This window comes from Poecilia reticulata, chromosome 16 (assembly GCF_904066995.2).
Source record: "Poecilia reticulata chromosome 16, P_reticulata-male-v2, whole genome shotgun sequence".
Taxonomy (NCBI): domain Eukaryota; kingdom Metazoa; phylum Chordata; class Actinopteri; order Cyprinodontiformes; family Poeciliidae; genus Poecilia; species Poecilia reticulata.
The window spans coordinates 21,879,241-21,891,613 of NC_088845.1; the positions used below are offsets into that span (position 1 = coordinate 21,879,241).

General features: G+C 38.0%; 1 protein-coding gene across 4 annotated transcripts; it reads left to right on the forward strand.

Moving 5' to 3' along the window:
* The first annotated feature begins 213 nt into the window (after positions 1-213).
* zfat (zinc finger and AT hook domain containing) lies at positions 214-12,270 on the forward strand. Of its 4 annotated transcripts, none has more exons than XM_008432228.3 (24): positions 214-411; positions 1,426-1,584; positions 1,844-2,011; positions 2,149-2,277; positions 2,518-2,631; positions 2,699-2,815; positions 2,895-2,971; positions 3,616-3,674; positions 3,853-3,930; positions 4,172-4,320; positions 4,415-4,506; positions 4,744-4,892; positions 6,031-6,904; positions 7,523-7,628; positions 7,731-7,963; positions 8,581-8,662; positions 8,859-8,978; positions 10,055-10,228; positions 10,323-10,411; positions 10,618-10,756; positions 10,957-11,063; positions 11,343-11,430; positions 11,837-11,934; positions 12,011-12,270. In XM_008432228.3, the coding sequence occupies exons 1-24, from the start codon at positions 393-395 to the stop codon at positions 12,209-12,211; spliced, it is 3,621 nt and encodes a 1,206-aa protein (XP_008430450.1). In that variant the 5' UTR covers positions 214-392; the 3' UTR covers positions 12,212-12,270. The 4 variants fall into 4 exon arrangements, with proteins under 4 accessions (XP_008430450.1, XP_008430452.1, XP_008430453.1 ...); XM_008432230.3 differs by having other exon boundaries at positions 2,898-2,971; XM_008432231.3 differs by having other exon boundaries at positions 2,533-2,631.
* Positions 12,271-12,373: the final 103 nt, after the last annotated feature.

The following is a 12,373-nucleotide window of genomic DNA, read 5'->3' on the forward strand; positions in this document are numbered from 1 at the left end:
AGTGTAAAACACTGAAGTGGCAGGATGCTATGTTGGGTTTACTCCAAACATTATGCTCTGCATCTTGAATTAAACACTTAGTTTTTTACTGGACAAATTAACTTGCTTTAACGCTCATTTTCTCTATTTAAATACGTTTTAAATTGTGCAGTTGCAGTATTATCTTCCTGACACTAAGGGGCGCTGTGAGGTTACCTCTCAGACAGTCTACTGCTTGTGCTATTTACTTCCGCTGACTGGAGAGACTTGTGTCGCAGATTCGACAGATATTCGTAACTTTCTGGAGTATATGCACTTTTCAATATTTATTTAGATGTTATACACTGCCTTAACGTTTCTCATGCCAATGCATAATTAGTTTCCTTTTTGTTTTTGTCGGCGCTTGACAGAAAATGAACGGAGAAAAAGCAGGTAAGAATTTAAGTTTATTTCAAGGCGAATATGTTGGTGGTGTCCTCATTTTGTTTTTGGTCACCAAGGTATTTACATACAAGTAGCACTGCAAAAATATTCATAACATTTATGTGACATTCATTTTGTCACAAGATACAAACTTCACGGTATTGAATGTGCTTATTCTGTAATAGACTGCAGCCATAATTGCGAAGTGGAATGAAAATTATATGTATTTTCAAAGGTTTATGCAAACAAAAGTGTCAAAAATGTGACATGTTTGTAATCAGCCACTTTTATTGTGTAATTTGATCTTTGTTTAAACAAAGCTCTTTAGTGAAGACCTCAGAGGTTTATAGAAAACATTAGAGAAGAAAAAGAAGCATCATAAAGAGCAACAGATAGATCACGGACAAAGTTGTGAAGAGGTTTGAAGTGCACTTAAGATTAAAGAAGAATATCCCTAAACCCAATAGAGTTTAACACTTAAAAAGGTAAACTATCACACTCTCCAAGCAGTTGGAATGAACATGAGCCATTTTGCAATGGAAAATCCATCCAGCCGCCCGTCCGTCCGTCCGTCCATCCGACCATCCGTTCATTCATTTTCTAACACCCTTGTCCCTAGTGGGGTCGGGAGGGTTGCTGGTGCCTATCAGGAAAATAAAAACAAATTTATCTATCTGTGTACACTCTTGGAGTGTATATCTGGTAGAGAAATATCATTGCAGCAGTGTGGGCTATTGACTCAAACACACAAAAGTCTATCTGTGTAAAAAAAAAAGAGTAACCTAACACCTAAAAATTACACTCTACTTTGCGTTGATTTACAACATAAAACATTAACCAGTATAATATATTATTATAACATTAAATATTAGTAAAACATATTAGAGTTTGTAGTTGCAACATGACAAAATGTGCAAAAGTTCAAGGGATATGAATACTTTTGAAAGATGCTGTATGGACCGGTGTTTGTGTGTTGACCTCTGTAATCCCCACCTTGAATATTTTTTGTTTCTGTCCCTCCAGCTGGCTCTGTGTTCATGTGTCGCCTGTGCAACCTGTTCTCGCCCAGTCGCTCCCAACTGCTGGCACATTGCTCCAAGAATCACCCCCAGCATGAATCCCCAGACAGCATTATTACTGCACTGCAGCCTCTCATAACTGAGCCTGTGGAGAAGCTGTTAGGTAAAAGTACTATGGTGTTACGGGAATCTCGTACAAGTTATCTCAACTAGTATTACTCCATTCACTCAATTAAGAATTAAGTACTATTATTTAACATAAAATATAGTACTCCAACTGTTTTCTATTTATTGCATGAAGCCATGTATGAACTTGATGAAATACAAACAAAAATTAGAACAAAGAAAAAATGTTGTCATCCTGAAACGCATCCTAAATTGGCATCCTAAATTCTATTTTTTTCCTTGTTACTGGCTCTTAGACAATCCAATTAAGCGAAAACGAGGAAGACCAAAAGGTTCTACAAAGAAGTTACAGAGGGACTTGATGGACCAGACCACTGTTGCTGCTCAAAGTGCAGACGAAAATCTGAAAGGAAAAGAATCGAGACTCAATGGTGGACAGCAACAGTGTGGTTTAGTCAAAGATGGTACTGTTTCCATTTACATATAACAACCCATAATTCTGTCATCTTGGTCTTCAGGGTAACTACATTTGGCCCAGATAGGATTTAAATATGCAACAGATGGTGCTCTTAATGCTTCTTGTTGTCTTTCTTCTATAAAGGTGAAAGTCAGGATGGGGCTTTAGGGCGTGAATGCAGAATCTGCCATCGCACATTCAGCAACAAACGACAAATCCTCAAACATATCTGCCTTAGAGAGGAAGATGAAGAGGACGATGTCCAGCAGCATGGTAAAGATAGAGGGGACAGATGGCAGTAGCCCAGCAGTATAAACAGTCTACTGTGAAAGTCTACTGTTTTTACTGCTTTTCTGTAGAAGTAGAAACTTTACTGTTGCTAGACTAATTTGGAGGTAACTGTTGAGATGCATTTTTGAATGAATGATTATTTACTTTCCAAATATTCCACAATTGTTAGAAAGAAAAATAATACCTCATAAGAATTTGATTTTAAGTTGTTACAACTAACAGATAAAGCCTTGGTAGGATTTACTTCAGGTGCAGAAGAAGATGTTGGTTCCAGAGGAACAGATCCAAACCAAACAAAACAAAAACCAACAAGCTCTGGACTGAAAAGACAGAAAGGTGAGTGTATTATTTAAAGAGTCATTTTTTACCAAAGGACACTCAAAAATTTTTTCTCTACATTTAGGTACCAGCAGCTCTAATCTCACAAGCGTCAACCGAGTTTGCAGCGAAAGAGGAAAAACAACGGGACAGAAAAAAGCTCTGATTAATGTTGTTCTGACAGAAGACAAAATACTTCCAGGTTAAGCTAGTTTTACTAGTTTTATATTTTAGCTACAAATGTTATTTTTAGAAGCAAAGTAATGTTACTTTGAATGCAGCAGGTGTCTGCAAAATGGTGACAGTAGAAAATACTTCAGCAGAAACAGAGTCTTCAGCTATTCAAGGTCAACATCAGGTAAGAAAAAATATTAGTTTGCAATATTAAAGGGCATTAAAGGGTAATTTCTGCAAAATTATAAAATTATTACTACTTTTGTTAATTATCTCGCAGTGACAGTTTGTGTTATGGGTGGTAAGACTCACTCACTGCCCAGAGTAACACAGTCTAGGTGCACCACACGCACAAAAAAAAAGTTAATTATCATATATTGTTGTTCCTTAATTAGCCTTAATTATTATTTCATCATATATTGCTAAAAGGTCAAAATATGTAATGAAGAAATACAAAACGGTGGGTCCCGACAAGGTGTCATTAATTTCTTTGTAGTGTTTTTAATGTTAATGTCGTTTTAAAGAAACATTAGCTTTTCTTTGTTACTTTTCAGAAAATAATTTATGTTGCCGGGATTGTTTAGAGAGTTAAAAGCTATTGACAGCACCCAGATATCTGTGTTTAGATATTGAACAGATCTACTTTTAGCAAAGTGAGGAACTTTTGTTTTTACAAATGTGCGCTCAAAAATCTGCAGTGTATTCTGAGTTGTACCGTTTTCTATGAAGAATACAATTTTTCTATCAAGTTTTCAGAAACAAATTACTTTGATCAGTGAAGTCTATCTTAAAGTTCATGTTTTTTTAATTGAATGTTTGTCTAATCAGCTTCTTGCAAGTGGAGGTACATCTTGTGAAAATAACCAGACACCACAAGAGGAGCTAAGGTAAAGAGAAATCTCTGTTTTTTTTAAATTTTTTTAATGCAAAGCATGATTTGGAAATATAAACATTAGAAGAACAAACTTATGCAATTTATGATTTAGAAAAAAAAATAGTATTTGTAGCAATGCGAAACATTGTAGTTTTCATATGCAAATGTGATGTTGCTTGTTCTCCTCACAGTTCTAATCTGAAGTCAGGAACAACTACTTCAACCAGCAAAGGATTCCAGGAATATTCTATCAAGCAAGATGCTGCCAAGTAATATATAATATACTGTCAATATCTGTCAAAAGCAATTTTATTAATTTTTTTAAGTTAAATCAATTAATTTTGCACAAAATTACAGTTTGCCTTTTAAAACAAAGTTATTTGTATGTAAAAAATTTTAATTGCTTTATATAACCAGTTACGAAGCTGACAACACTATTCCTCCAAAGGCAGCAACAATGAAATGAGTTAACGTGTGCAAAAATATATATATTCTGTTTCTTTGTTCTAGTTTACCCCAGAGCAAGCTGAAGATCTTTGCCTGTGAGTTTTGCAATAAGATCTTTAAGTTCAGACATTCATTGGTCGCCCATCTCAGGACACACACCAAGGAAAAACCCTTTCAGTGTCCACACTGTGACTACGCCTCAGCCATCAAAGGTAACTTTCCGAGTTAGTGGAAGGAGATAGGAACAGTTCAGTATTTAAGAAAAAAGAAGAACATGTTAAGTTGTGTGGATTTTGTTCTTTAAAGCTAACCTGAATGTTCACCTGAGGAAGCACACAGGAGAGAAGTTCAGCTGTGATCACTGTGCCTTCAGCTGCCTCAGCCCAGGACACCTAAAGGTAGCGTTATCGTTACGCTTTGCAAAATTAGACTAGCGGCAATTTCAGTCATCTCAGTGTTAAGGTTTCATGTACTGTAATTGTAATAAAACATTTTGTTGATGCTTTAGCACTTCCTAATTTTATGTTTATTATCTGTGTCTGTTTTTTTGAAAAGGTTCGCTTAATTTATTAGGTTGAAATGATTGTTATTAACTTCCTGTTGATAAATGGGCCTCTACATTTCTGCTAATGCAGGTTCACATAGAGAGAGTCCATCTGAAGATGAAGCAGCACTGCAGCTTTTGTGTGAAAAAGTACTCTGACGTGAAGAACTTGTTGAAACACATGGAGACACGGCACAACCTGAAAGACTCTGCTGTCCTCCAGACCTACCAGCAACTAAGGTGTGATCCTTCATAGAGGTTAATTACTTATAATATTGAGACAGATCATCATGGGCATAAATTTCACAATAATGTAAGGCTGTAACTGTATACTTGAACCATTTATTTCTCAAGGTGAAGTGATCACAAAATGTTAATTTATTGTGTTTTTTCTCTAATCCACATAAAATCAAAATTCTTAAATTAGGCTTAAACATACACACACATTAGGGTACAAATCGTTTAACAAGAACCCATAGACTCTTTGTTGACTCTTTGTTGCCATTAACAAGCTCCTGGCTTAATTCTGTCTACATATTTGCCTACTCGTCCTTGCATAAAATAACAAGCTCTTAGCACATTATATAAATTATAAAGCCAGTATTGACCAGCACCTCTGTCCAAGTAATGTTAAACTTGCTTCAGTGTGGAGATCACCTGTAGGTGTTTGAATTGTTTCCAGTTTATGATAGACTGGACCAACTGCCATTTATCTGAAGTGACAATCGGGATTAATGGCTAAAATTTAAGAATTGATTGCTCCAAGAGGGCAATGATTCCCAAATCATCCAAAGTGGTTTAGGGAGGACCCCTCAAAATGATAAGAAAGGTAGCCAAATATTTAGTCAGAGTAATAAAAGAATCATGTTGATGGCCAAAAATGTGTGGTTGCTCTGCAGCTTGAGACATTAGTCAAAACAGTAGTGGGAGCGTATGTGTATATTTGAGCCTGTATGCCTTATGTGGACCATCTGTGAATTGCAGAAATTCTACTTGGATTCAAACTTGTGTTCCCAGTTATTTTGTTTACAACTCATTTGCAATGTTTCTTATGTCATCATTACATAAAGAAATGGTTCAAATAAATCTTTAAAAGCCCGGAATTAATTTAACCTTCATCCTCTTTCTAGCTCTGATGGATGGATGTAAGTTCATGACCAGAACACATTTTGTTCTTTAAGTTAATTCTAGTTTATTTCTAATATCCATTCAAGACTGGCCCAGATTTTCAGTAATGAATTTTACCAACTTGCATACAGAAATAACTCATAGCTCCTTAAATTTGTTTCAAACCATGCCTTTATGTAAAGATTTAAACAAATATTTGCAAAAATATAGCAGGTGTATTTTCGTTCTCACAAATCTGAACCTTCTGCAGGTTAAAGACTCGTCAGGGCCTCCGGCAGCTCCTCTATCACTGCCCCACCTGTAACCGACGCTTTAAGAATCAGCAGGAGCGAGAGCGCCACCTGCTGATCCATGGGCCTCAGCCACCCTTTGCCTGTCTGCTCTGTGACCACACTGCAACGAAGATGGTCGCCCTCACCGCACACGTCAGAAAGCACCTCTTCTTGTACGTGTGCAGTGTGTGCAACAAAAAACTAGTCAGCTCGCAGAGGTTGAGGGGTCACCTGGAGGAGAGTCATCCTGAGCTGGACATGGAGCAGACCTTCATCAACTGTATCAACATCAGCTACTATCTGATTCTGCCTGAAGGAGGTGGAGGAAGTGAGGAGGCCGTGGAAAAAGAGAGGGAAGCAACTTTCAAGGAAGATGAGGCCGCCGGAACAAAGATAGAAGGAAACAAAGGTCCTGGTGGAGATAAAGAGGAACTGAGAAATGATGGGAAGCAACAGCAGGAGGAAGAACAAACCCAATCTGTGCAGATGATGGCAGAAGAGAAAGGAAAAGAAGACAGACTGAGCATAGGTGGAGCTCAGAAAGATTCCCAGAACAAATCCAATGAGGCAGCAGTTGAGGAGAAATTACTTAATTCATCTGCATGTGTTTCTGCTGCTGACGCAAATGCAGAAAAAAATGATTCGTCTTCATCACCCGATGGGGTCCACAGCTCATCTCTGAAAGACAGGACTCAAGAAAACACACAACCAGATGTTGTAAACTCATCTGCAGTCAGCAGCACAGCCTCATCTTCATCATCAGGGGTTTCCAACTCTTCAGATTTACCTGGTGAAACACATTCATCTTCAGCTTCCCAGGTAGAAAGCAGCCAAACTTCCCCTACAGAGAAGGTACATTTAGAGATAATGTAGCATCTTGAAATATAATGGAACCATGACTTTGTTTCACTACTTTGGTTCACAGTTTAAGTTTTAATGGCTGCACTATTGTTCAGATTATAAAAAAAAAAAAAAAAAATTCTGTCAACTTTGTAGCTTGATTAGTTTTTTTCTTGCACAAGACCAGAAAAAAAATCCCAGTTGTACAGACACTTAGTTTGTTTTGGGAATCTTTTAATTATTTTGATTTACATAATATGATACTATTTCTGTACTGAGGAATGGGGTAAATAAAATATGCAATGCAATAAATGTATTATTTAACAAAACCAGTTATGTAAAGCTTGGAACTGAACCTAGAAGAAGAGAACAAAATGAGACTAAAGAAAAATAATAAAAATAGATGTCTGTTTATCAAATATAAGATCTCCTGCAACACTGTTCAGAAACATCCTCCCATTGAAGAAATGTGCAGTGAACAGAGATTTTATAATGATTTTTCCTAAATTATCCTAAATCATAATCAACTATACTCTCTATAAAATTCGACTAGGCTTTCACAAGTTTATTTAGTCCTGCTCGTTTTGATCTTAAAGTTTTTCTCTTTGCTTCCTTTTGTTTTTCTGTCAGAGTGCCTTCGAGCAGGTGTTTTTGTCTCTTCAGAAAACCCGCCTCGATATGGAGACCTATCAGAGGCTCAGGAAAATCTACGGAGACCTTGAATGTCAATATTGTGGTGAGATAATAGTGGTTATGTTTTACTGTTTTTTTTAATTATTTATTTTTTATTTTGTATTGTGGAACCAGCTGCTTCAATCCTATGTACTCTCCCTCATAGGTAAGCTGTTCTGGTACAAGGTTCATTACAACGTCCACGTCCGCACACACACCAAGGAGCACTTGCATTACTGTTCAAAGTGCAGCTACTCTTCCATCACCAAGAGCTCACTGAAGCGGCACCAGATCCAGAAGCACAGTGGCCTGCTGCTGCCTTGTTCGAGTCCTGGCTGCAAATACTCCACACCTGACAAATACAAACTGCAAGCACATATGAGGACTCAACATGAACAGGTAACCAGTCAGAGGAGATCTGCTGTGTTATGCAAAAAAATGTATGATGGAGGTTCAACTTCCAGCATGACCCCAATCACTCATTTAGTTGTATGTACGCTAGGACCAAAGTATGTTTTTTGAATGGCCCAGTCAAAGTTCAGATGTAAATCCTATTGAGAATCTCCGGGAAGACATTAAAGCTGATGTTTGCAGATTCTCTCCAATCAGTCTGACTGAGCTGACCTACTGCAGGGTGTATATAAGTACACACTTAGAATAGAATAGAATAGAATAGAATAGAATAGAATAGAAATACTTTATTCATCCCAGACAGGAAATTACTGTGCAGTTGTAGCATACACACAGATCAAGCTACCTATAAAAATAAAAAAACAAAATAAAATAAATAAAAATGCTGTAGAATGTAAGATGTAAGATTCTGTACAATATGAACAGTGAATATTAATAATCTGTACAATAGTGCTTTGTATATATTTCAGAGTTAGAATTTCAACATAATCTATCAAAAAAAAAAAAAAATAGTACAATGAATATGTGAAAAAGTTGAAGAGGTATGAAAAGTTTTGCAAGGCTCTTGTTTATTTCCCCTGATGCCATGTTGTGGTTGCTTACAGGAGAGCTGTGCTGTGTGTCCCATCTGTCAACGCACTTTCCCACAGCACAGATTAAAGCACCACCTTAAATCATCCCACCCAGGTAAGAAAAACTAATTTATTCTTAGTAAAACACAACAAACAACACAATCGTTATTTGATAATGTCTTCATGTTGGAATTGCATTTAAATGTTTCCTTTGAAAAAGTTGTGACTCTTAAGATTTTCCTCATTTTTCATTGAGGAGGAGCCAGCCAGTGGTTTCATGTTTCTGTTGTTTGTTAATGTGTGTTTGACAGATAAAGTACCTGTTGGAGATAAAGGACCGATGGTGCAGCGTGCAGAGAAGTGCCCTTACTGTGACTCCTACTTCCTGAAGAACAGCAGTGACTTTCAGCAACACATCTGGGCCCATCAAGGTGTGCTGGAAACTCAAATGAAATACACTATCACTGCAGCGGTCTGCAACAATAACACTGAGAGCACTTGGTAATTGTATCCTTACTTTGTCAGCTGAGTTTCCATCTGTTTATGCTTCTGCCTGCCTGCCCTCCACGGGGAAGCAAGAGAAAGTTAAAAACACACACTTATGTTGCCGAGGCGAATGACCAGATGTAATCTAGGGGGTCTTTGCAACGGTTTACTTGTCCGTTCGACACATTGCACCGTGCTTTTTACCCTCTTGTGTGTCTCTTTCCGTGAAGTGGTTCAGATTGTTTACGTATCTTAACTTGAGCAGCTGTTCATTTTGCTTGTTAATTTTTACCGCCACATGTTCTTCCCGGCCTCTGCCACACTCCCGCTTACCTTGAAGAGCTGTTTACCTTGAAGTTACAGCTGCTCTCAGGCTGAGTTGCTGCAGAAGCCTGCAGACGGATAGCCAGCACAGATGTTAATGAAGGTCTCAGAGGACGCTGGCATTTTTATTTTTTTTTTAATCAGATCTGCAGCTTTTACATTTCTGCTGGTTCGGGGGTGTTTTTGACACTCATCAGCAGTGATAGCCGCAGTTGCGAACGAGTCGAAAAATAATTCTATTGTTGAAGAAAACCCAAATTTGACTATTTTATTGCTGCAAGTGCTGCTCTGTTTACATAGGTAGCCCTACAAAACAGTGCCTTGTAAAAATTATTTTTTTCTCTTTAACTTTGTCTGATATTGTAGTAAATTTCAGTGTATTTAATTTGAATTTTATGCAATATAATATTGTTTGTAATTAGAAATATAAATGCATAGTTTAAAAAAAAATAATTTTATTCTCAAGCAAATGCTTAAATATGGTGGTCCATTACCTTATATTTTTATGAATTTGAATACAAGGCCCTTTATATACAGACATACTGCCTTCATATCCATAACATGGAGTAGCCTGTTATGGATATGAAAGTGAATAACATGGAATAACCTATTAGTATTTTGTTGATGCACAATGAAGAAAATCTTGTTAATATGTGTGGTTCTGAAGTGTGAATCCTGTGTGTGCCAACCTGGTTAGGTTTGAAGCCCTACGTCTGCAGTGTGTGCAGCTACTCGAGCTGCAATCGGAGTAACCTGAAGACCCACATGAACCGACACAGCAGTGAGAAGCATCATCTCTGTGATCACTGTGGTAAAAAGTTCAAATCTAAGCTCACGCTGAAAAGTCACCGACTGAACCACACAGATGAAGGTAGGCAATATATGGCTAAGTTATTGGCATAGATTGGTAGGAGTGTAAAAAAAATGGTGGTAATTGAAGGGGAAAACATTCTGTGTCCGTTCAGGGAAGAAATTTCAGTGTTCGGAGTGTCCTTTTACGTCTGTTTTCAGACCTTCCTTGCTCAGACACATGGAGCAACATGCTAAGTTTAAGGTAGGAATCCACATTTAATAAATGCAACCTAAGTTTGTACTTCTATTATTTTAACGATCCACAGAAAATAATGTATGTAACATCTGTTTTTGTAAAACAAAGTGTAGTTTGAATACAGAGATTTTGAACACAGATTAAAATGCCTAAACCCACTGTCACTGGCAATCTAATCTGATTGATACCGTAACATGGATTTGTGTTTTTAGCCATTTCGTTGCGCTCACTGCCACTACTCGTGTAATATCGCCGGTGCTCTGAGGCGACACTTCAACATCAAGCACCCAGAAGAAACCTATGAGAATGCTGGACCCGGACTGCCAAACTCCGAAACCCTGAAACAGCAAGGTCCTTACCTCCAAACTCTGTCAGCACATCTGTCACAATCTCTGAGGTTCCATTTAATCACAGTAGTATAGAATATATATTAGACACAAAATAAGAGGAATGCCATGAAAAACTTGAAGACTTTGGCTTGTAGTAGTGTAAAATTTGTGCGTAAAAATGTGGTCAGCCTACTCTCATGCCTTGCCGTTCTCCTGTGCTAGGTGGGATGAAGTGCCCAGAGTGTGAGTTTGTTTATGGAACAAAGTGGGAGCTGACCCGTCACCTGAAGACCAAACACAATTTGAAAGTGGTCGAGGGAAACTGGGAGGTAGGTAGTATACAAACACTCAAGAAACAAAATAACAACAAATGTCTGTCTGTCCCTCCATCCATCTGTGCAACATGCCTCCATGGTGGAAAAACAAGCATTTGTTTTTGCACCATATTTCCTTCCTTACTTCCTGGCTGTACATTTTAGTAAATTTGGAAAGAAAAAGAAATACTATGTGAAAAATGTGCAGGTGCCCTACGATATGACTAGAAAGTAAGTCTTGTGTTTGTCAGGTCCAGTACTTTTCATGCAGTCTGTTGTTGTGTACCTGTGCAGGTGGCTGAGGAGACATTAGCTCAGTATGTGTCTGTAGAGAATGAAGAACACCTGACAGAAGCACCTCTAGCAGTCCTGGAGGGCAACGGTAAGCATGATAAAAGCACAGTTAGTTTATTAGCCGAGTTTGTGGGACTCCTTTTGCAGCATCCACTTTTTTTTTTTTTTGTTGTTTCCTGCACAAATAGCGTTGCTCGTGTCTGATTCTTTTTCGACTGCTTTGCAAAAATTCTCAAAGTGCTCTGGTCAGATGAGACCAAAATGTAACTTTCATGCTCTACATGAAATGTGTGGTGGAAACGTGATGGTGTGGAAATATTTTTATTCAGCTGGGACATGGAATTCAAGTAGAAATATTCTATGTGTGGCTGTTGCAGAACAACATGTGAAATAGTGTAAAGAAGATGAATACTTCAGCAAGTATTCATTTACTTACTGTGTATGAAACTGATATTCTTCTCCAGTGATGACAATACTTAAATACCTTTTCTCAGGTAATGTCCAGCAGATCGCTGAACTGAGCTCAGAGACTCACAATGCAGTAGCCTCCGTGGTGGCAATGGCTCCAGGGACAGTGACCGTAGTACAGCAGGTAAATGTAATCACTGCACTTTATCTGAAACTGATTGGTTCTTTGAGTCTGCATTGACCTTAAGCTACTGGTAAAGGTGCAGGTTGCTACGGATCATGAAGTGGGTGATTGCAGCAACCAGCTGATGGTGGTGAACGCGGATGAGGATCTCGATGGCAACCAGGTGATGGTGGTGGAGGACGGACATGGCCTGGATGCTCTAACGGTCCTCACTCAGGGAGAAAACACGCACCACTACATCGTATACATCCAGGAGCAAACTGTGGAAATCAACTAGTCGTGTTCACATTTCAGCACCATGTAGCAAATGGCAATAAATTTAGTGAATGGACTGTTCATTTTTCTTCTTTTTTTTCCACTCATAGAAAAGGAACTCGTGAAAATAATTGCATGTGTTTGAGACATATGTTGTACAAAGTAAATTTATAAACAGATTTTA